The sequence below is a fragment of the Myotis daubentonii genome, chromosome 15 (genome assembly GCF_963259705.1).
Source record: "Myotis daubentonii chromosome 15, mMyoDau2.1, whole genome shotgun sequence".
NCBI lineage: Eukaryota > Metazoa > Chordata > Mammalia > Chiroptera > Vespertilionidae > Myotis > Myotis daubentonii.
Window position 1 is genome coordinate 3,543,151 of NC_081854.1, and position 20,365 is coordinate 3,563,515.

The 20,365-nt window shown below is 63.3% G+C and overlaps 3 protein-coding genes across 4 annotated transcripts; 1 reads left to right on the forward strand and 2 right to left on the reverse strand.

Annotated features, from left to right (window-relative positions):
* Nucleotides 1–383: 383 nt before the first annotated feature.
* PRPF31 (pre-mRNA processing factor 31) lies at nucleotides 384–12,363 on the reverse strand. The gene is made up of 14 exons (XM_059665803.1): nucleotides 12,224–12,363; nucleotides 10,095–10,279; nucleotides 9,941–10,001; nucleotides 8,578–8,661; nucleotides 7,676–7,773; nucleotides 6,742–6,848; nucleotides 6,019–6,188; nucleotides 5,487–5,644; nucleotides 4,120–4,209; nucleotides 2,749–2,876; nucleotides 2,596–2,668; nucleotides 2,005–2,133; nucleotides 793–891; nucleotides 384–650 (listed from the first exon to the last, which is right to left on the reverse strand). Exons 2-14 carry the CDS (start codon nucleotides 10,269–10,271, stop codon nucleotides 525–527), a joined length of 1,500 nt encoding a protein of 499 aa, XP_059521786.1. The 5' UTR covers nucleotides 10,272–10,279; nucleotides 12,224–12,363; the 3' UTR covers nucleotides 384–524.
* A 27-nt stretch (nucleotides 12,364–12,390) lies between these two features.
* TFPT (TCF3 fusion partner) lies at nucleotides 12,391–17,022 on the forward strand. The gene is made up of 6 exons (XM_059665804.1): nucleotides 12,391–12,781; nucleotides 13,393–13,651; nucleotides 14,007–14,077; nucleotides 16,183–16,252; nucleotides 16,341–16,559; nucleotides 16,877–17,022. Exons 1-6 carry the CDS (start codon nucleotides 12,759–12,761, stop codon nucleotides 16,994–16,996), a joined length of 762 nt encoding a protein of 253 aa, XP_059521787.1. The 5' UTR covers nucleotides 12,391–12,758; the 3' UTR covers nucleotides 16,997–17,022.
* A 55-nt stretch (nucleotides 17,023–17,077) lies between these two features.
* Nucleotides 17,078–20,161, reverse strand: NDUFA3 (NADH:ubiquinone oxidoreductase subunit A3). Of its 2 annotated transcripts, none has more exons than XM_059665806.1 (4): nucleotides 19,814–20,161; nucleotides 19,511–19,601; nucleotides 17,439–17,516; nucleotides 17,078–17,247 (listed from the first exon to the last, which is right to left on the reverse strand). In XM_059665806.1, the coding sequence occupies exons 1-4, from the start codon at nucleotides 20,144–20,146 to the stop codon at nucleotides 17,156–17,158; spliced, it is 594 nt and encodes a 197-aa protein (XP_059521789.1). In that variant the 5' UTR covers nucleotides 20,147–20,161; the 3' UTR covers nucleotides 17,078–17,155. The 2 variants fall into 2 exon arrangements, with proteins under 2 accessions (XP_059521789.1, XP_059521790.1); XM_059665807.1 differs by having other exon boundaries at nucleotides 19,527–19,601; nucleotides 19,814–19,949.
* Between the last annotated feature and the right edge of the window lie 204 nt (nucleotides 20,162–20,365).

The following is a 20,365-nucleotide window of genomic DNA, read 5'->3' on the forward strand; positions in this document are numbered from 1 at the left end:
ACAGCAGCGGGAGCCCCAGCAGACGGACTAACACAGTGCCCGGCATCCGGTGGAGTTTGGTGGCCCCCCAGGCGGCCCACACGGGAGCTGGGCCTCTGCAGGCTCCTTGCTTGGGTGTGAAATCACAGGTGCCCCGAGGCGCGTGGACGGAGGGGGTGCTCCTCTTCCTGGGATCCATGACGGGGACTGGGCCGGGAGCCCACCCGGATCGGGGTCCCAGACTCTGTCCCCCAAACCCGGTAGCTCTGACTCCTCCAGTGCTTGACAATCAGATTCAGACAATGTGCTTTTAATCACACTTTTCCCAAAAGTATCTCCTTTCCCAGTTAAAATAACAAAAACGAGGTGTGGTGGGGACCGCTCTGCCACCCGGGGCGGCGATCTCGGTGCGGGGGCCTCCGCACCCCCCTGGACAGTCCGGGCACTGGGCACTGGCGGGCTCCCCCCGTCGGAGCCCCCCGGCCCTGGCCCCTTGGGAGCACAGGGCCTCCACGTCTGCCGTGGGCGGCCACCCAGGTGCGCCCTCAGGTGGACATGAGGCCGTTCTTCTCGCCCTTGACCTTGAGGAACTCGGCCATGCTGGAGAAGTACTTCTGGTTGGCCTCGGCCACCTTCTTCTCGGCCGCTTGTGGGTTCACAATCTCCAGGCCCTGGGCAGGCGAGGGGGACGGACAGCTGGGTGAGGAGATGGCCTGGCCCCTTGACATCAGCCCCCTCACCCCCCGCCGACACACACACACCCCCCCCCCCAGTGAACAGGCGAGGCTGAAGCCAGGGCGGGGTTTCCGGTACCTGGAGCGGGGTGAAGGCCACACTGGAGGCGGTGCCCGAGGAGCGGTCGCGGATGGTGGACTTCCCGCCGTACACCACACTCTGCTTCTGCAGGGTCCGCTGTGGGAGGGAGGGCGGGCGGGCGGCTGTGACCTGGGCCCTCCCTCCTGGGCCGCCTCGGCCCCCCAACCAGACCCTCCCTCCTGGGCCGCCTCAGCCCCCCACCGGGCCCTCCCTCCTGGGCCGCCTCAGCCCCCCACCCAGACCCTCCCTCCTGGGCCGCCTCAGCCCCCCAACCAGGCCCTCCCTCCTGGGCCGCCTCAGCCCCCCACCCAGACCCTCCCTCCTGGGCCGCCTCAGCCCCCCACCGGGCCCTCCCTCCTGGGCCGCCTCAGCCCCCCACCCAGACCCTCCCTCCTGGGCCGCCTCAGCCCCCCACCCAGACCCTCCCTCCTGGGCCGCCTCAGCCCCCCACCCAGACCCTCCCTCCTGGGCCGCCTCAGCCCCCCACCGGGCCCTCCCTCCTGGGCCGCCTCAGCCCCCCACCCAGACCCTCCCTCCTGGGCCGCCTCAGCCCCCCACCCAGACCCTCCCTCCTGGGCCGCCTCAGCCCCCCACCCAGACCCTCCCTCCTGGGCCGCCTCAGCCCCCCACCCAGACCCTCCCTCCTGGGCCGCCTCAGCCCCCCACCGGGCCCTCCCTCCTGGGCCGCCTCAGCCCCCCACCCAGACCCTCCCTCCTGGGCCGCCTCAGCCCCCCACCCAGACCCTCCCTCCTGGGCCGCCTCAGCCCCCCACCGGGCCCTCCCTCCTGGGCCGCCTCAGCCCCCCACCGGGCCCTCCCTCCTGGGCCGCCTCAGCCCCCCACCGGGCCCTCCCTCCTGGGCCGCCTCAGCCCCCCACCGGGCCCTCCCTCCTGGGCCGCCTCAGCCCCCCACCCAGACCCTCCCTCCTGGGCCGCCTCAGCCCCCCACCCAGACCCTCCCTCCTGGGCCGCCTCAGCCCCCCACCCAGACCCTCCCTCCTGGGCCGCCTCAGCCCCCCACCGGGCCCTCCCTCCTGGGCCGCCTCAGCCCCCCACCGGGCCCTCCCTCCTGGGCCGCCTCAGCCCCCCACCGGGCCCTCCCTCCTGGGCCGCCTCAGCCCCCCACTGGGCCCTCCCTCCTGGGCCGCCTCAGCCCCCCACCGGGCCCTCCCTCCTGGGCCGCCTCAGCCCTCCTGCCGCCCAGCGCACCTGCAGCGTCTTGGAGATCCTGGCTTTGGTGGCCTCGTTCACCTGCGTCTGCCGCACGCGCCCACTGCCCGACTTGCCCAGGTGGCCCAGGCTGAAGCCCAGGTCCTCCTGGTAGGCGTCCTCCTCGATCTGGGGGAGGGCCAGGCATCTGGAGTCAGTCACCCTGATCAGCTAGAAGCCCCATCATCCGTCCCACCAGCCAGTCCTGGGGCCCCTGTCAGGCGCCCGCGGGCCCCGAGAGCAGTGAGCCTTGCTGAGGCCCCAGTGGCGGGGGCCGGTCAGGAGCTGGGTCCTGTGACTGCTTCCCAAGCTGACAGGGGGTGTGTGTGTGTGCGGTCCTTGTGGGACCAGGAGGGTGCTCGGATGAGACTGGGGAGGGGCATGCAGCCCAGGGCATAGGAAGGGCAGGGAGGAGGGGCCAGGGTGGCCGGCAGGGCCCAGACCAGGATCCTGGGTCGATGCAGAGCCTCGGGGTGAGGGGCCCGGGCTGGGGGACCAGGGAGGAGGCCGGGTGGTGCCCCCGATGAGGGGCCATAGGCAGACAGCCAGGAGCGCAGCAGGGGCGGGGCCGGCTGGGAGGCGGGGGCCCACCTCCCCGAAGCTCATGCGGTTGGCCTGCTTCCGGATCTCCGTCAGCCCCAGCCGCTCCTTCATTTTGCGATACCTGAGGACAGGGCCCGGGGTCAGCTGGGACGGGGGAGCCCCTCCCCTCCCTGCCCGCCCAGCCTTCCGCCAGCGCCCCACCTGCGGCCGCCTCGCTTCTTGCGCTGCCCATCGAGGGGCGCAGGCAGTGGCTTCACCTGCTTCACGGGGGGAGGCTCCTGCCACTTGTCGAACTTCCGCTCGATCTCGTCCTTGAGTTCGTAGCCCACCTGCGGGGCACAAGAGGGGCTGCGGCTGCTGGGACCTCAGCTGTGACTGGCTCTCGGGGGCAAGCTCCACCCGAGACCCGCCGATCCCCAACTGCCCTCTGAACACTGCGCCCAGACAACTGTCTCCTCGACACCCGGATACCACGAGGACACCCGCCCGCCCCAGCTCCCACCCTCGCTCCCCGCAGGTCAGCAAGGGGGGACGCCCGGGGATCGGTCAGCCTCCGCCCCGCTTCTCTCTGACCCCGCCCATCCGAAGGGCTCTTCTTCAGGGAAGACCCCAAATCGGCCTCTGCTCAGCCTGCCCGCTGAGTCCGAGCACCCCGAGGCCCACAGCCCCTGGTCTGCCCGTGGCCCCTCCCAGGCTGGCTGTGCACCCGCCTCAGGGCCTTGGCACTGACCTCCCCAGTGCGAGATCTGCCTGCCAACCTCACTCAGGTCCCCGTGAAGCCCTCCCTCCCTGGGCACCCAACGCCCTTGCTTCTCTCCCGGCACTGGCCCGGCACTGACCCGGCACACGGGACACACCCCAGGTTTACCTACTGTCTCCGCCCCTCCCCCGACTGGAATATGAATGCCCCGAGGCAGGGCCTTGGTCTGTGCTGCTCACCCTGCACCCCAGCCTCCAGACCAGGGCGGGTTTGGGGGCGGGGGAGGAAGAGAGAGGGAGAGAGGGGGCGAGAGAGAGCCTGGAGCCCTGGCTGCCGCCAGGCTGGGTGCTTGGGCAACAACGCACAAGACAGCAAGCGTCTCTCCTCTCTCGGAACAAGTCAGCCTAGAAGACGGGGGCTAGCTGGTGGGGGACAGGTCCTAGCCCAGCAGCAAAGAATGGCGGCCCCCACCCCATCCCCGAAGGGTCCACGCCGGAGTCTCGGTCCCTGTGAACATGTCAGGTTAAGGTCAGGAGATGGGGAGGGTGTGGGCCAGTGTCACCAGGTCCTTCCGAGGCAGCTGGGAGGCACACGGTGGAGGGAGGGGCCTCTGGAAGTGGGAGGGCCCGGGACCCCCCACCCCCCCGGGGCCCAGAGGAACAACTCGGCGACACCTTGGCCTGACCAGCAGAACCCATCCCGGACCCTGACGGAGGCCTGTGGGCTCCGGCCTGTGCTGCGCTGAGCCACGGCGTCTGGTCATTTGCTAAGAGCAGCGGTGACCTCGGCAGGGGCACACGGACACCGCCCGTCAGGACCATCGCTCTCCCCGGACAGCCCACAGCCCACGAGCTCAGCCGCCGGCCCCTCACCTTCCCCTCCGTGCTCTCGTGGAAGCTGTCCACGCGGGCTGCCAGCGTGCACTTGGCGGCCACCAGGCGGGCCGCTTTCCGCCGGAGATCCTGGAAGAACAGAAACGGAGGCCGAGTCACGGCGAGGATCACTGAGGCCGCGGGGCCCCGAACGCTAGCCCCGGCCCGTTCCTGCCTGGCCGCGGCCACCCTGTGCGTGCGTCACTGTGACAGCGTGTTGTGGCAGCAAAGCATCGTCACCAACACTTTCTTCAAACTACTCTTTAAAAGCTTAACCTGGCCCTAGCCGATCTGGCTCAGTGGATAGAGCGTTAGCCTGCGGACTGAAAGGTCCCAGGTTCGATTCCGGTCAGGGGCATGTACCTGGGTTGCGGGCACATCCCCAGTGGGAGGTGGGCAGGAGGCAGCTGGTCGATGTTTCTCTCTCATCGATGTTTCTATGTTTCTAACTCTCCATCCCTCTCCCTTCCTCTCTGTAAAAAATCAATAAAATATATTTAAAAAAAGCTTAACCTGGTTTGACAGACAACCTACTCCACTGCTCCGGACGGGAAATACCACAGACCAAAGGCTAAGTGTGTTAGGGTTAAAACAGGAAGCGTGCAGGTTAGCACTGAGAACACAGAGAAAAGGTGGCCTGGGCTCTGGGGACACCGCGATGGGCGTGGGAAACCTGTGGCCACAGGTCTCGTTAGTGATAGTCATACCAACAATGAAGTCAGCAGCAGCTGGTGCAGTGAAGACCTAGCCTGCCCCTACGGGTCTGGTCTGGCCAGGCAGGAACCCTGTGAGTTCGGGGGGTCTTTGGGTTACAGGGTATCGGTCAACCCGGAGACGGGGCTCAGCCACGCTGCGTAACCAAGCCCAGCAGACTGCGGGCGCAGAGCCCGGCTGGAGGTGCTGTGCGTGTGTCACACATCGGTGCTGGGAGAGGACCGTGCCTGACGGCGGGTTCTCCTGGGCCCGGCCTCACGTTTCTTCCCTGGGCTGACGCTGACGTTACTGCCCTCTCCTGTGGTGAACTGTAACCCCAAGGGGTCACTCTCACTAGTTCTGTGAGTTCTCCTCGTGGTCGCTGAGCCCGAGGGCGCTTTGGGGAAGCCCGGACGGGCAGGCTAAGGCTGACGTCACTTGTCAGGTGTGAGGCTGCGCGGATGAGTGGGCATCGTGACCGAGAAGCAGGCGCTGTTCTCCCCACTTTACAGATGGAAAGACCGAGGCAGAGCGCAGGCCTGCTGCCCGAGGTCACCTAACCGGCAAGTGGCGCTGCCGGATTCCAACCCCAGCGCGTGTGCCCCAGGTCCCTGTTCTCACCCCGGGCCACCGTCCCAGGGTCCCCACTGTCCTCACGGATGGGAGGGGCTCACCGGGGGCAGGGACTGCACGATGTCGCTGTGGTAGATGTAGCCGGTGTGGGGCAGCACGGAGGTGGACGAGAAGCCCGACAGCGTCTTGCGCTGGGCCCCCAGCAGCATGATGTTGCAGGCGGGCATCTTGGAGAGGTTGGTCAGGCCGCCGGCCACCCCTGCAGCGGGTGGGGGGGAGGGGGAGAGGGGGAGGCGGTGAGGAGAGCAGGGGCATCTGTCCATGTGCCTTTACCGAGTCTCTGGTTGGATGCCATGGTGGCCCCGCCAGGGAGGGCCTCTCATTTCAGAGGGCATCCTCACCCCACCCTGTGCTCAGCATGAGACGTATCTAGAAGTGGAGCCTTTAAAGAGGTGATTAAGGTGACGTGACATCACAGGATCGGCCCCAATTCAATCTGACTGGTGCCCTTAAAAGGAGGTTGGGACACAGACACACACAGAGGGACGGCCATGTGACCGCACATGGAGACGGCCATGTGACCAGGCCCCATCTTGTGGAGGACACGGGCCCCTCTCCCAGCCCCGGGCTCACCCATGATCTTGGCGGCCGTGGACGCCCCGATGATGATGGAGAGGTTGGGCGCGATGAAGGACATGCGGGACTCCACGTACTCGTAGATGCGGTGCTTGGAGGCGTTCAGCTCCAGCGCCATGTCGCAGGCCTCCTCCAGCCGCTCCAGCTCCTCCTCCGACAGCTGCTGCCTGCAGGGAAGGGGGAACCACACGGCTGGGACCCCGGACAGACCCAGCCCCCTGGGTTCCCTGCCTGACTGCTGTGGGGGCCCCGCCCCCAGCTGTGTGCACGTGTGTGTGCACGCATGCAGGCGTGTGCAGCCTCAGGGCAATCACCCCTCGGCGGTGGCAAGCGGGGGGCCTGCTGTTCCCCTGCAGAGAGCTCGGTCCTGCCTGCAGCTGAGCCACCACCCCCTCCTAGGAAGCCACCTGAGCCAGGAGCTGGGTCTGGCATTTGGCCTTTGGCCTTTGACCTGTGCATGCACCTTCCTCCTCCCCGACAGGAGCTGAGAGGGCAGGGCCGCCTCCAGCTGCGAGCTCTGTAACCCCATCCGGGACCTGCCAGGATGACAGCCCGAGGGAGGGCCCCATCCCACAGGACCAGCTGGCTCCTCACTCAGGGGGGACCCCCGAGCCCAGCCTGCTGCCTGGCTGGCACCGAAGTGAACTGTCCCCCGAGATCACGCCTGCTGCCAGCTGGGCCCAGCGCCTCCCGCCTCCCCCCTCCCCGCGGCGTACGCACCCCTGGGTGGTCGAGGCGGTCACGCTGACCACCATGATGGTGGCGTTGGTCAGGATCTGCTGCAGGTTCTCGTTGTTCTTGCACTTGTCCAGGCTGTTGCCCAGCTCCTGGGGGTGAGGAGGGGGTGATGGACGGGCTGCACGGAGGCCGGGGAGGCCCCACACCCTCTTGCTCCTGCCCCGGCTCGGTCCCCTCCGGGTGCTGGGGAAGCTGGGTCTGTGCGCAGGTGCCTCTCCCGCCCCCACGGGCCCCGAGAGCGTCAGTGCTGAAAGCGCCAGCTCCGCCTGCCCCGTGTGGCTGATGCGGAAACGGACCGGAGCAACTGGCCACTCAGAGCGCGAATCTGACCATCGCCTCCCTGCACGGACGCCCCTGGCCGCCGCCCTCACCTCGGGACACATGGGAGCCCCCGGGCGGGCGTCCCTGCCTTCACCTGCACCTGAGCCGCCGGGGCTTAGAGGTCAGGTGTGACCAGACCTCAACTCGCCCCCTCACTTCCTGTTTCTCGTTCCCTGAACCGCAGGGCTCCTTACCCTCTCGGGGTCCTGACACTTCACGCTCTTCCCCGAATCTCTGCACGGCTGCCCCCTTGTCAGCTCTCCACACCCCCTGCTCCGTCCACCAGAGGGAGTGGGCACCCTCATCTCCCTCCCTGCTCCCTGGGCCACTCCCCCCTCGGGAGGCCCCTCTCTGGAGAGCCAGGGAGCTGAGGGTGCGGCGGAGGAGCCGTGAGAACCTCCGTTCCAGGCTCCACAGCTGGCAGCAGCTGGACCAGCGTCAGTCACCCCTCCAGAGCCTCCAGGCCCCGAGGGCGAGGGAGGCGGCTGGGGCCTCCGCCGTCACTAACTGAGCTTGTCCCCTGGCTCCGTGCTCACCCCCCCAGGGTCCCAGGGGGGGCCTGCCGCCCCTCCACACGGGGCCCACCCACACCCACCTTGACCGTGCGGATGTAATCCAGCGCGTTGGGGACCAGCGACTCCAGCTCGGGGAAGCGCTTCGAGTACTTGTCCCGGATGAACTTGTGGATGATGTCTGAGGTGGGCGGGCGGGAGGCGTCTGATGAGGGGACAGGCGACGGCTGGCTGTCCCCCACATCCACTTCCCCCTCTCGCTTTAGGAACCGAACCCCTGAGCTTCGCGGGGCGCAAGGACACACAGAATAAAGGGCCCACTTCCCGCTCCCTCGCTGCTGGACCGGCTGGAACGAGCTAGTTCTGGTCCAGAGGTGACACGTGAGCTTCCAGGGCAGCCCTTGAAGAGGAGCGCTGTGCCCTTGGCTCCGCCCCGTCTTGCTGGTGGGGATGTGGAGGCGATGGCTGGAGGTGGGCAGTCGCCTTGGACCACGAAACAGGCAGCAGATCAACAACATAACAAGAGCCTGGCCTGGCCGGTGGCTCAAGCTCAGGGGTTGAGCGTTGGCCCATGAACCAAAAGGTCCCTGGTTCGATTCCCGGTCAGGGCACATGCCCAGGTTGTGGGCTCCATCCCCGCTTTGGGGGCAGGGGGTGGGGAACACACAGGAGGCAGCCAATCGATGTCTCTCTCTCATTCATGTTCCTATCTCTCTGTCCCTCTCTCTCTAAAAATCAATAAAAACATGTTTAAGAAGACAAATAAATAAAGAGCCTGGGCAGCTGACACTCCGACACCAGGGCCCCGCCTGGACTTCCACGCGAGGGGGACGTGCACTTGCTTCTTCGTTCAGCCCCTGCCACAGCAGCAGAGGCCGGACTCAGGCAATAGGAGGGGCTGGGGAGAGGCCAGCGGGATCCTGCCTGTCCCCCCTCCCCCCACCCCCCACCGCAGGCAGGGCTGTCTGCTTCCCCTCCCACTCACTCAGCTCGTTCTCAATCTCCACGGTCAGGTTGTTGGCGTCCACGATGACCCGGTATTCGGGCGCCGCCTCCACTGGTCCCATCACTGTGAGGGCGAGAAACAGCCGGTGGTGCCCCATGCCCGGGGCTCTGCCCACGCCGCTCTCTTCCCTGGCACATGCCCCCGTCCCCGCCCCCCATGCGCCTGACGCATTCGCACCTCCACGTCCAATCCAGGTATCACTTCTTCCCTGACCCCCGAGGCAGGGTCAGCTGGCCCTCTGGGGGCTCCAGAGGGCCCCCAGCTCCCTCCCCCCCAGCAGGCACTGCCCCCCAATTGCTGCCTGGGACCTGCTGCCCTCGGCTGACCCCTCTGGGTGCCCAGCACCCACACGCCTGGCCCCGAGGTGCCTCAGTCTTTCCTTTGCAGAAAGGAAGAGTGACTGTCCCCGAAACTCCGCTCTGATGGCACCACCCCTGTGCCTGACAACCTTCCGGCCACCGAATCCCAGAGAGCCCCGCCCTGGCGAGGAGAATGGGCTGTAACAGGATCACCCCTGGGAGCTGGTCTGGACGGCCAAGAGCTAACCCAGCGCTGCCCTCAGCTGGGAGGGAGAGGCTTTAGGGGATGAGTTAGGAATCGTGCACGTCTGCGGCTACTTCCTGTTTACCAAATGGCACCAGCCTTCTACTCACAGTAACACAGCTTTCCTTCTGAGACACAGTTAATGAAAAAAGTTGATTTAAAGCAGTGGTTCTCAACCTCCTGGCCCTTTAAATACAGTTCCTCATGTTGTGACCCAACCATAAAATTATTTTCGTTGCTACTTCATCACTGTCATGTTGCTACTGTTATGAATCGTCATGGAAACATCTGATATGCAGGATGGTCTTAGGCGACCCCTGTGAAAGGGTCATTCGACCGCCAAAGGGGTCGCGACCCACAGGTTGAGAACCGCTGGTTTAAAGGGACTGTGGAGTGGGGGATTGGGAGGCGGGTGGAAAAGGTGAAGGGACTAAGAAGTCCAGATTGGCAGTTACAGAGCAGTCAGGGGAGCCCGGCCGGCGTGGCTCAGGGGTTGAGCCTCGGCCAATGAACCAGGAGGCCACAGTTCGGTTCCCGGTCAAGGGCACATGCCTGGTTTTCAGGCTGGAGCCCAGTGATTCTCTCTCCTCACTGATGTTTCTTAGACACCTGGACAGAGTCCTAGGCGATTGGCGAACGCTGTAACATGCAGCGTCTTTTCGGGAGAGAAGGGGACCGGGCTGGGATGGAGAAGAGGGCTCGGAAAAGGCCGGAGGGGGAGCGACCCAGCTTTCAAAGCCACAAGCAGCGCGAGGCGGGGGACCAGGCGGTGGGGGAGGCCAGGGGAGGCAGGGGGTACCTTCCGAAGCTTTGGCCTGCTTGCTGATGTACTCCTCGATCTTCATCATGATCTCAGCAAACTGGGGGGGAGAGGCGGGTCAGCTCCCAGGGCGGCCGGCTGGAGAGAGGGCCTGCCCGCCGCGCCCTCCGAGCTCCCGCCCGCGGCCGCTCACCATCTTGCTGTCCCACAGCTTGGCGATGCTCTTGACCGAATCCCCGGAGAGATCCAGCTGCGTCTCCTCCTGCACATCCTCGATCGCCGGCTCCTCTTCCTCCTCCCCATAGCTTCCGCCTTCCTCCTCTTCCGCCGCCTCCTCGAGGTCGGCCAGGAGCTCGTCTGCCAGAGACATCCCGAGGCCTACTGGGGGGAGAGCAGGGTTCCCCTCATTACCGAGAGGAGCTCCCCCCCAGGAGGCCCTGGCCCATCCTCGTCCCCCCGCCCCACTAGCCCGCAGGCTCCACAAGGACCGGCGTTTTCATCTGCGTTGCTCTCCAGCTCCTCACTGTGCCTGGCACATAGTAGGTGCTCAATAAACACCAACTGAATTAATCCATGAACAAACCTCCAGAGCCCAGATAATCTCCAGCCACAACCCACACCACCTACCCTCTCACAGTCACTTCACTGACAAGACACAGCACCTCCCCCCCCCCCCCATTAAGGCTTAAAAGATACATCCTCCCGCCTGGGCCAGTGTGGCTCAGTGGTTGTGTCGACCTATGAACCAGGAGGTCGGGGCACATGCCCAGGTTGCAGGCTCGATCCCCAGTCGGGGGCGTGCAGGAGGCAGCCAATCAATGATTCTCTCTCATCATTGATGTTTCTATCTCTCTAGCTCTCTCCCTTCCTCTCTGAAATCAATAAAAATATATTTAAAAAAAAAAAAGAAACATCGGGTAAATGAATTAACAATTTCATTTAGTCGTTACACCCACCACATTATGGTCTCTTTTCTCCAGGTCTGTGAATATATTATTTTCAATGTATGGCAGAGGCATAAACATTGTCTGGCGACATGGGTTTTCTGTGACACCCACCCACCCCTCTGCAAGACTGGACCCTACTCCCCTGTTTGTACATTTATGAACTCACTCGATTGCCTCGACACTTAAGAGACCCTAAATTCCTAACATTTGTCAGCCTGGGAACTGAGGGGAGCGGGTTTGAGTCCCAGTCAAGGGTATGTCTCTGGGTTGCAGGTTCCATCTCCAGCCCTGGTCAGGATGCATACAGGAGGCAGCCAATCAATGCACCTCTCTCTCTCTCTCTCTCTCTCTCTCTCTCTCTCACACCTCCCTCCCTCCCTTCCACTGTCTCTAAAAAGCAACGGGGAACACGCTCTCTGGTGAGGATTAACAACAAAAAAGTTAAATTTCTAACACTTTTGGGGTTTTCTTTGTTTTTTTAAAAAATATATTTTTATTGATTTCAGAGAGGAAGGAAGAGGGAGAGAGAGAGAATCATGGATCGGCTGCCTCCCGCACGCCCCCTACTGGGGATCGAGCCCGCGACCCGGGCCTGTGCCCTGACCTGGAATCGAACCCCGGACCCTTCAGTCCGCAGGCCGACGCTCTATCCACTGAGCCACACCGGCCTCTACCACTTTGTTTAACGCCCGTCTTGTCCCTGAAGCTCCCGTTTCCTTGAGAACAGGGCCCGCTGTGTTCACTGCTCGCCCGCTGCCCCAGCGCCCGGCGCGGCGCAGGTACCAGGACGTCGCCTGACCCCCACCTGCCACCATCACCTTTAGGGGCTCGGCCCCTCCTCAGCCTCCCGTTCGCGCCTGGTACCCCGGATCCCTGACCCCCGCACCCCGCTCTCGGCGGCACCCCATATACTTGTGATTAAGCCGTGACTTCACCCGTCCCCCCCCCAGGCCAGTGGTTCTCAACCTTCCTCATGCCGCGACCCTTCAATACAGCTCCTCATGTTGTGGGGACCCCCAACCATAAAATTACTTTCGTGGCTACCTCATCACTGTAATTTTGTTACTGTTATGAATCGTCATGTAAATATCTGCTATGCAGGATGTATTTCCATCGTTACAAATTGAACATAATGAGAGCACAGTGATTCATCACAAAAACAATATGAAATTATGTATGTGTTTTCCGAGGGTCTTAGGCGACCCCTGTGAAAGGGTCGCTCGACCACCAAAGGGGTCGCGACCCACAGGTTGAGAACCGCTGCCCAGGCGGAGGGCGCCGAGGGCAGGGGGTGCGGCGGCCGGTCGGTCTGGCAGAGGCCGCCCGTGTCCTCCCCTCGGCCGGCCCGCGCTCCCCCCGCCGCCGCCACACTCACCTCCTCCTCGCTCCCCGCGCCACGGCTCCTAGGAAATCAGCTTCGGCCGCCGCTCGACGCGAGCTGATGACGTCTCGCCCTCGCGCCGCGGCCGCCTCGGAGCTGCGCTCTGATTGGTCCCCGCGCCTGGTCCCTCAGGCCCGCGGTTGGAACAACAACTTTATTGGCACCGGCCGCTAGGCGGAGACGGGCTGAGCAGGCGCGAGGCGAGGGGCTCCTCCGGCCCGTGGCCCGCCGAGGACCGGGCCTCCCAAGCGGAGAGTCGCCGCGATCAGACGGCGCGGTACCGGGACCGGAATCAAGACGGAGGCGACTCAGACGCCTGGCGGCGCCGTTAGACCAGCTAGGGAGGCCTTTCAGCTGGGACGCGGGGTGGGGGTGGGGCGAGGGAGGCGAGCCGGAAACAGAGAACTACAACTCCCAGGAGGCTTAGCGGCCGGGGGGCCTTGGAATCAGATGGGGCGTGTCGTTTTGCGAGCCGCTTTAACCTAGAGGTTTGCAAGGTTGGAAGTTCCGCACCGGGAGCCGGGGAGAAATGGAGCTGGAGCAGAGAGAGGGGTAAGCGGCTTTGGGGAAAATCCCAAGAGGCAGTGCGGCTGCAGCATATGCAACCTTCCGCGCTTTGCCCTGAGGGCTGATGGGGGTTGTAGTTCGTGCAATGGCTTTGGGTTAGCATTCTTATTAGGGACTGGGGTCTGTACGCAAGCATCCTGGGGGAATGAGGCTGGGGGTCTAGCAGCGGTTCTCAACCTGTGGGTCGCGACCCCTTTGGCGGTCAACGACCCTTTCACAGGGGTCGCCTAAGACCATCCTGCTTATCAGATATTTACATGACGATTCATAACAGTAGCAACATTGCAGTTATGAAGTAGCAACGAAAATAATTTTATGGTTGGGTCACAACATGAGGATCTGTATTTAAAGGGCCAGAAGGTTGAGAACCACTAGAGAGGTTGGAGGCCTGGACTCCTGCGTCTCAGTGAGGGCTTGGGTGGCCTTGAACTTCCCTAAAATACTTGGGAGGAGGAATCGGGGGTCTGAACTCTCTCTGGGGTCAGGGCTTGAACTCTGGATCCCCCGACGGAGAGGCTGGGGGCCTGGCCCCCCGACGTGGAGGGAGGAGCAGGGGACCGGGGGTTCGGGGTCCCTGAGCGCCCCTGCCCCTACAGGACCATGGCAGCTGTGGGCTTTGAGGAGTTCTCAGCACCTCCCGGCTCGGAGCTGGCGCTGCCGCCGCTGTTCGGTGGTCACATCCTGGAGAGCGAGCTTGAGACCGAAGTGGAGTTCGTGTCTGGGGGTCTGGGCAGCTCCAGCCTCCGGGAGCGAGACGAAGAGGAGGAGGCAGCCCGGGGCCGGCGGCGGCGCCAACGGGAACTCAACCGCCGGAAGTACCAGGCGCTGGGTCGGCGCTGCAGGGAGATCGAGCAGGTAGGTGAGTGTGGGGCCCGTTTTGGGGTCCCCCGGCCTGAGTGCCCACCCCCTCCCAGGCTCTGCCCAGCAGGGTGAGGCTTTCATGCATGGTTCGTTCATTCCGCACCTGTGATGTGCAGGCCCCTGGAGTGCCGTCTCCTCTAGGAGCACCCGGGACAGCCCAGATCAGCTCGCTGGTGCCTCACAGGTGCCTGTCCTGCATCCTGGAGGCCAGTGTGAGCAGATGCAGGAGGGACAGCCGCTTCCGGGCCACAAGATGACCTCCGGGCTGGCTCCCTGGCCCCCAGCAGGGCTGGCTGCACTCACCCTCCGTTGAATGGGTGCAGCTGACCTGTTGTCCGCCTCCCTGCAGGTGAATGAGCGGGTCCTGAACAGGCTCCATCAGGTACAGAGGATAACACGGAGACTCCAGCAGGAGCGGAGGTAACCTTTGGGCACTGCCCTGGCCGGCATGCTCTGCCCCCGACCTCGTCTCCACGTGCTTCTCCTTTCTCCACCTTGCGGGTCTGCCCGGCTGGCCGTCTGGGGCAGGAGGAGCCGAGGCTGCAGAGGAGGGTGGGGTGCTGAGGCCGGCAGGGACCAGGAGTGGGATTGGGTCTTGCGGCAGGAAAGAGCTGCCCGGGCCTGGGGAGCGGGTGTGCACCCCCTGAGTGGAGAGGGCAGCAAAGGAAGGGGTCCTGGCCTTAGGAGTCACAGACCCAGCCCTGGCTGGTTTGGCTCAGTGGGTAGAGCATCAGCCTGCGAACCAAAGGGTCCTGGGTTCGATTCCAGTCAAGAGCACGTAGTTGGTTGTGGGCTCCGTCCCAGCCCGGGCCCTGGTTGGGGCTCCTGCAGGAGGCAACCAACCAATGTGTCTCTCTCACATCGATGTTTCTCTCTGTCTTTCCCTCTCCCTTCTACTCTCCCTCAAAATCAATGGGAAAATATTCTTGTGTGAAGACAAACAAAAAAAAAGTCACAGACCCCGTTTCAAGCTCTGAGCCAGTTGACACCCCCTCTCAGAGCCCCAGTTTCCTGACAACTCAGGGTGACGCAAAGGTCATGCCAAAGCCACAGGCTGCTGAGCTCAGAGCATCCCGCCTCCGGTCACCAGGACAGGGTGGGTGTGAGTCTGGGGCCGGCCGCTGGGGATCTGATGCCGACTGTCACTCTCTGTGTCCCCCTCAGGAAAAGGGGGGGAACCTTCCCCGGTGAGGTACTTAGAGTAACCGAGTCAGAGAGAAAGGAGTTGCTGGGGGCAGGCGACCGGGAGTTCTCGTTTCACAGGGACGGAGCTGCCCTTTGGAAAGATGAAGAGAGTCTGAGATGGACGGGCAATGCTTGCACAGCAGTGTGAATGCTACCTCACGCCGCTGCGTGCACACTTAGATACGCTGATGTTAGGCCAGTGTTGCTCTGGAGGGTCTTGTCTTGGGTTCGATTCCCGGTCAAGGGCACGTAACAGGGGTTACAGGTTCCGTTCCCGCCCCGGTCAGGACACGTGCGGGGGTTACAGGTTCCGTTCCCGCCCCGGTCAGGACACGTGCGGGGGTTACAGGTTCCGTTCCCGCCCCGGTCAAGGGCACGTGCGAGGGTTACAGGTTCCGTTCCCGCCCCGGTCAGGGCGCGTGCGGGGGTTACAGGTTCCATTCCCGCCCCGGTCAGGACACGTGCGGGGGTTACAGGTTCCGTTCCCGCCCCGGTCAGGGCGCGTGCAGGAGGCAGCCTAAGGACGCATCTCACGTTGAAGTTTCTCTCTCTCTCTCTCTTCCTTGTCCTCCCTCCCTTCCACTCCCTCTAAAAATCCATGGAAAAAATATCCTCAGGTGAGGATTAATGACAACAGAAAATGCTTAAGTTAGCAAATTTTGTATCTTACCACAATTTTGAAAAATAAATGATTTTTTTAGAGAGAGTGGAAGGGAGAGGGGCAGAGAGAAGTATCGATGAGAGAGAAACACATTGATTGGTTGCCTCCTACACGCGCCCTGACCAGGGTCCGGGCCGGGAGGAGCCTATAACCCAGGTACGTGCCCTTGACCAGAACCGAACCCGGGACCCTTCAGTCTGCAGGCTGACGCTCTATCCATTGAGCCAAACCGGCCAGGGCAGGACAGGAAGCTTTTAGAAGCCGGGATGGGGAAAGAGGAGCAGGCAGAGTCCGAGAGCTGAGGTCGCCAGGGGTGTCCAGCACACGCTTCTCTGGCCTTTTAGTTATTAACACAAAGGACGGCCCCCTGAATGTCTGCTCAGCCAGCACCCCCGAGCGCTCTCCGGTCGGGTCTCGTGGCGGTGTCCCAGCCGGCCCTGCAGTCGGCGTTGTCCCCTCCCGTGGGCAGCGGGAAGCTAAGGTGTGAGTCACCTTCTCCAGCCCAAAGTCCACTGGGTGGTCAGGCGCTTGGCACCCAGGCCGCTCAGACCCCAGAGCTCCAGCCCTTCTGGGTCAAGGACACGTGGCTTCAGAGGGAGTCAGAGCCGGGCTGTCAGGGGCCCCCTCCCCTGACCGCCAGAGATGAAGAGGTCCCCTGGCGGCTCCTCTCCGGGCGCAGGTTCCTCATGAGGGTGCTGGACTCCTACGGCGATGACTACCGGGCCAGCCAGTTCACCATCTTACTGGAGGTGAGCAGGGGGTGGGGGCCGGGGGAGCCGGGAGCCGGGAGCCGGGAGCCCAGGATACAGTCTTCACCTGCCTCCCGTCTCCCTCCAGGACGAGGGCAGCCAGGGCACAGACGCCCCCACCCCAGGCAACGCTGAGAACGAGCCTCCGGAGAAAGAGGGGCTGTCCCCGCCCAGGAGGACACCAGCGCCCGCAGAAGCCAGCAGCCCGGCCCCCGGCGAGGGGCCCAGCGGGCGGAAGAGGCGGCGAGCGCCCCGGGAAGGGCGCCGAGCGGGGGTCCCGCTGACTCCTGAGCTGCCCCCCGTGCAGGTGGGAGGCCCGGAGCCCAGCGGCCAGGGCTTCACGGTGGGGCCGGCAGGGAGGGGACAGCGGTGAAGCAGGATCGGAGGGTTGGGGTTGGAAGGAGGAGGTTGGGGAAAGCCGGGAAGACCGGGAGGAGGCTGTGGGAGGAGATGGGAGGGGAGACGGCGGCTGGAGCACCTGGAGGCCGCGGGGACCCGGGAACGCTGGGACTTTCTGGGGTGCACCAGGAGGCTGTCTGGCCCCGGAGTGCAGGATTGGTGGGGCCCAAGAGCCTTCCCCAGACCCAGGCCCACTCACACGGACTTTTCTCCCCCCCGCCCCAGATAAAGGTGGAGGAAGACTTTGGCTTCGAAGCGGACGAGGCCCTGGACTCAAGTTGGGTTTCTCGGGGGCCAGACAAGCTGCTGCCCTACCCCACCCTAGCCAGCCCCCCCTTTGACTGACCCCCCAATAAACGGACCCCATGCTCTCCTCGGCCACTGTCTGCTGCTCCCACCTCTAATCACACACACTGGACTCGGGGGTCGGTTTTCACATTTTATTGGCCACCGGGGAGGGGACCTCCCTGTCAGTCGGGGGGGGGGGGGGGGGAAGAGGGTGGTTCACAGTTTCTTCAGCCACTCCAGGCTTGGGCCCTGGGGGTCCTGGGGGTGGCTGGGCACGTCGGGCATGTTCCCATCATCTCGGACGGGCACTGCGGGACAGGAGGGCGGACCAGTGAGACCAGCAGGTCTCCGGGGCCCCAGAGACGGGCTGGCCCATCAGTGACCATTCAAAGAGGGAACTGGGGCCCCAGGGGAGGGAAGACAGGAGAGAGGGTCAGAGCATCAGGGACACAGAGACCTAGAGACCTGGGAAGCCAGGGAGACTGCCAGCCCCACTCACCTGGGTAGTTGTAGGGCGTGACCTTGTTGATCATGGTGGCGTACTTGGTGAAGGGGCTGACGAAGGGCAGAAGCAAAGCTGTGGAGACATGGGGGTGAGGCCCGGGAAGATGGCTCTGGAAGGGGGAGGGGCAGGAGCCAAACCCTGGCAAAGTGGGGGCTGAGTGCCTGGGGGGAGGGGAGCGGGGGTACAGCACCTCCAGGAGGCCCCTGGGCACCCCAGGGTCTCCACTTCTCAGAAGCGTTTATCAGTTTTTTGGAGGTGGGGCTGCGAGCCAAGCACTCAAGTATGTGGGACCTAAAGGGCACAGAGGGGGGTGGGATGGGGGTCCCGGAGCACGAGGTGGGGGAGTGTCTTGGAAATGTTCCAGGGGAACCTGAGGGAGAGGGCGGCACAGGAACGGCCCACCAGGGTGGGAGCCAGGAGTCCTGGGAGCCAGGGGGTGGGGCAGGGCACAGAAAGGGACACTCTAGGCCAGTGATGGCGAACCTTTTGAGCTCGGCGTGTCAGCATTTTGAAAAACCCTAACTTAACTCTGGTGCCGTGTCACATACAGAATTTTTTTGATATTTGCAACCATAGTAAAACAGACATATTTTTGATATTTTATATATTTAAATGCCATTTAACAAAAATCAACCAAAAAAATGAGTGTGTCATAGGTTCGCCATCACTGCTCTAGGCCAACACTGACATGTGACATTTATAATAGCCACAAGTTAGACATCCTATATAATAAAAGGCTAATATGCAAATTGTCCCCTCAACTGGGAGTTTAACATGCAGGGGGGTGGGGCCAGCTCCCCCCAAATCAGCCCCAATCAGGGGCAGGCCAGCCTGACCCCACCAGTGCACGAATTTGTGCACTGGGCCTCTAGTATATATATTTTTTGTTAGTCCTCACCCCAGGATATTTTTCCCGTTGGTTTTATTTATTTTTAGGGAGAGTGCATGGGAGGGGGAGAGACACATCATCGATTGGTTGCCTCCCAGACCAGGGCCGGGATGGAGCCTGCAACGGAGGTTACGGGCCAGTGCCCTTGACGGGAATTGAACCCCTCAGCCCACAGGCCACGCGCTATCCGCTGAACCCAACCGGCAAGGGCAAAACAGGATAATTTTTAAGGTGTATTTAACCTGGTATATCCAAATCATTTCAACACGCCAGACATTCTATATACCTTTGTCATAGTAAGCCTAGCCTTTCAAGGGCTGCTTCCTGGCTAACGGGACAGCTGTCTTCTAAGAACCTGGCCCCATGGCCTGCAGACACAGCGCTGACAAGACCTGGGGACACTGAAGGGCAGTAGCCCAGGCCCCCCCCCCCCCCCCGCCCTGAATCTGAGCCTGCTTTTTTTTTTTTTTTAACATTTTTTAAATCCTCACCCAAGGACATTTTTCCATTGGTTTTTAGAAAGTGGAAGAGAGAGGGAAAGACAGGAACATCAACGTGAGAGAAACACATGGATTGGGTGCCTCCTGCATGCACCCCGCTGGGGGAGGAGCCTGGAGCCGAGGTGCGTGCCCTGGACCAGAATCGAACGGGGACCCGCGCCCCCAAGTGGCCCTCGTACACCTTCAAGTATGTGCAACCCTGTCCCAGAGCAGAGGGTCGCAATGGGGCGCACACTGAAGTCGCTGGGGGGGGGGGGGTGGGATGTGAGGGAGAACGCGGGAGGATTCGGACATTATTGCTCACGGGTTTTCCTGTGCAGCCAGGGCTGGGCACCCCTCCTTGAAAGGGGTTGTGGCCATGGCCGGTGTGGCTCAGTGGATAGAGCCAAAGGGTCCCAGGTTCAATTCCGGTCAAGGGCACATGCCCGGGTTGCAGGCTCGATTCCCAGTAGGGGGCGTGCAGGAGGCAGCCAATCAATTATAAAAAAAAACACAAAAACAAAACAAAACAAAAAAACTAAAAGAAAAAGAAAGGGACTGTGGCCCTCGGGGTGGGGAAGGGGTCACACAGGTGGGAGGGGAGACGGAACGAGGGCGGCCAGGGGCCGGGGGTCAGGACGGAACCCCGAAGGGGGCCCCGGGACCTTTGGGGCGGGACGCCGGAGGGGGTGACGCACGCTCGCTCTCACGCACAGAGGCTCCCGATGACGCAGGACGCGACCAGCACCGGCTCCTTGGCCCAGGCATCCCTGATGAAGGTGGCGAGTCCTGGAGGGGTGTGCGGGCAGGTCACTCCGCAGGGAATGCCCGCGGTGACCTCTGGCCCTCGCGCGCCACCCGGCCCTGTAGGAGCCCTCTCGTGACCTCGGGGAACCCCTCCGCCCACGACCCCACCGCCTCCACGGGGGCACCGCCGCGCCCCAGCCCCGCACCGCCCGGGTTCGCTCCGCGCCCCGCGCTCCAGCTGCACCAGAACTTACTCCCGGCCATCTTGGTCTCGGCGGCGGCGGCGGCGGCGGCGAGAGCGCGGAGCACCCTGGGTATTGTAGTCCCTGCTCCCGAGGCGCGGCGGTCTGCGTCTGCGCGTGCGCACTGGCGCAGAACGGCGGTCCAAGGCAGCGGCGAGGGCGCGGAGCACTCTGGGAGTTGTGGTCCCGGTACCCAAGGAGCCCTGGGTTCCGCGCGTGCGCACTGGCGCAGAACAGAAGGCGGCGGCGGCGGCGGCGGCCGGAAAGGAAGCGGCGTTCCTCATTTACCGGCAATCCCGTCTTGCACACCTGCCGCCGCCCTCTTTTCTCTCGCAGCCTAGACATCGCTCTAGAGGAGTAACTTTTCCCCACTCTTGCTGCTGCATCTCACCCAAGGCGGACTGCAGTAGTCCTCATTTCATAGTTTACCTGTGAAAGCCCATTTTACAGATGGGGAAGTGGAGGCTGGGAGAGGTCGAATGACCGAGTTTTCATTTGAGGTCTCAGCTCAAAATCAGTTCGTCCTGAAACCCTAACTCTCATCACAGGGGTCTTCCGTGGACG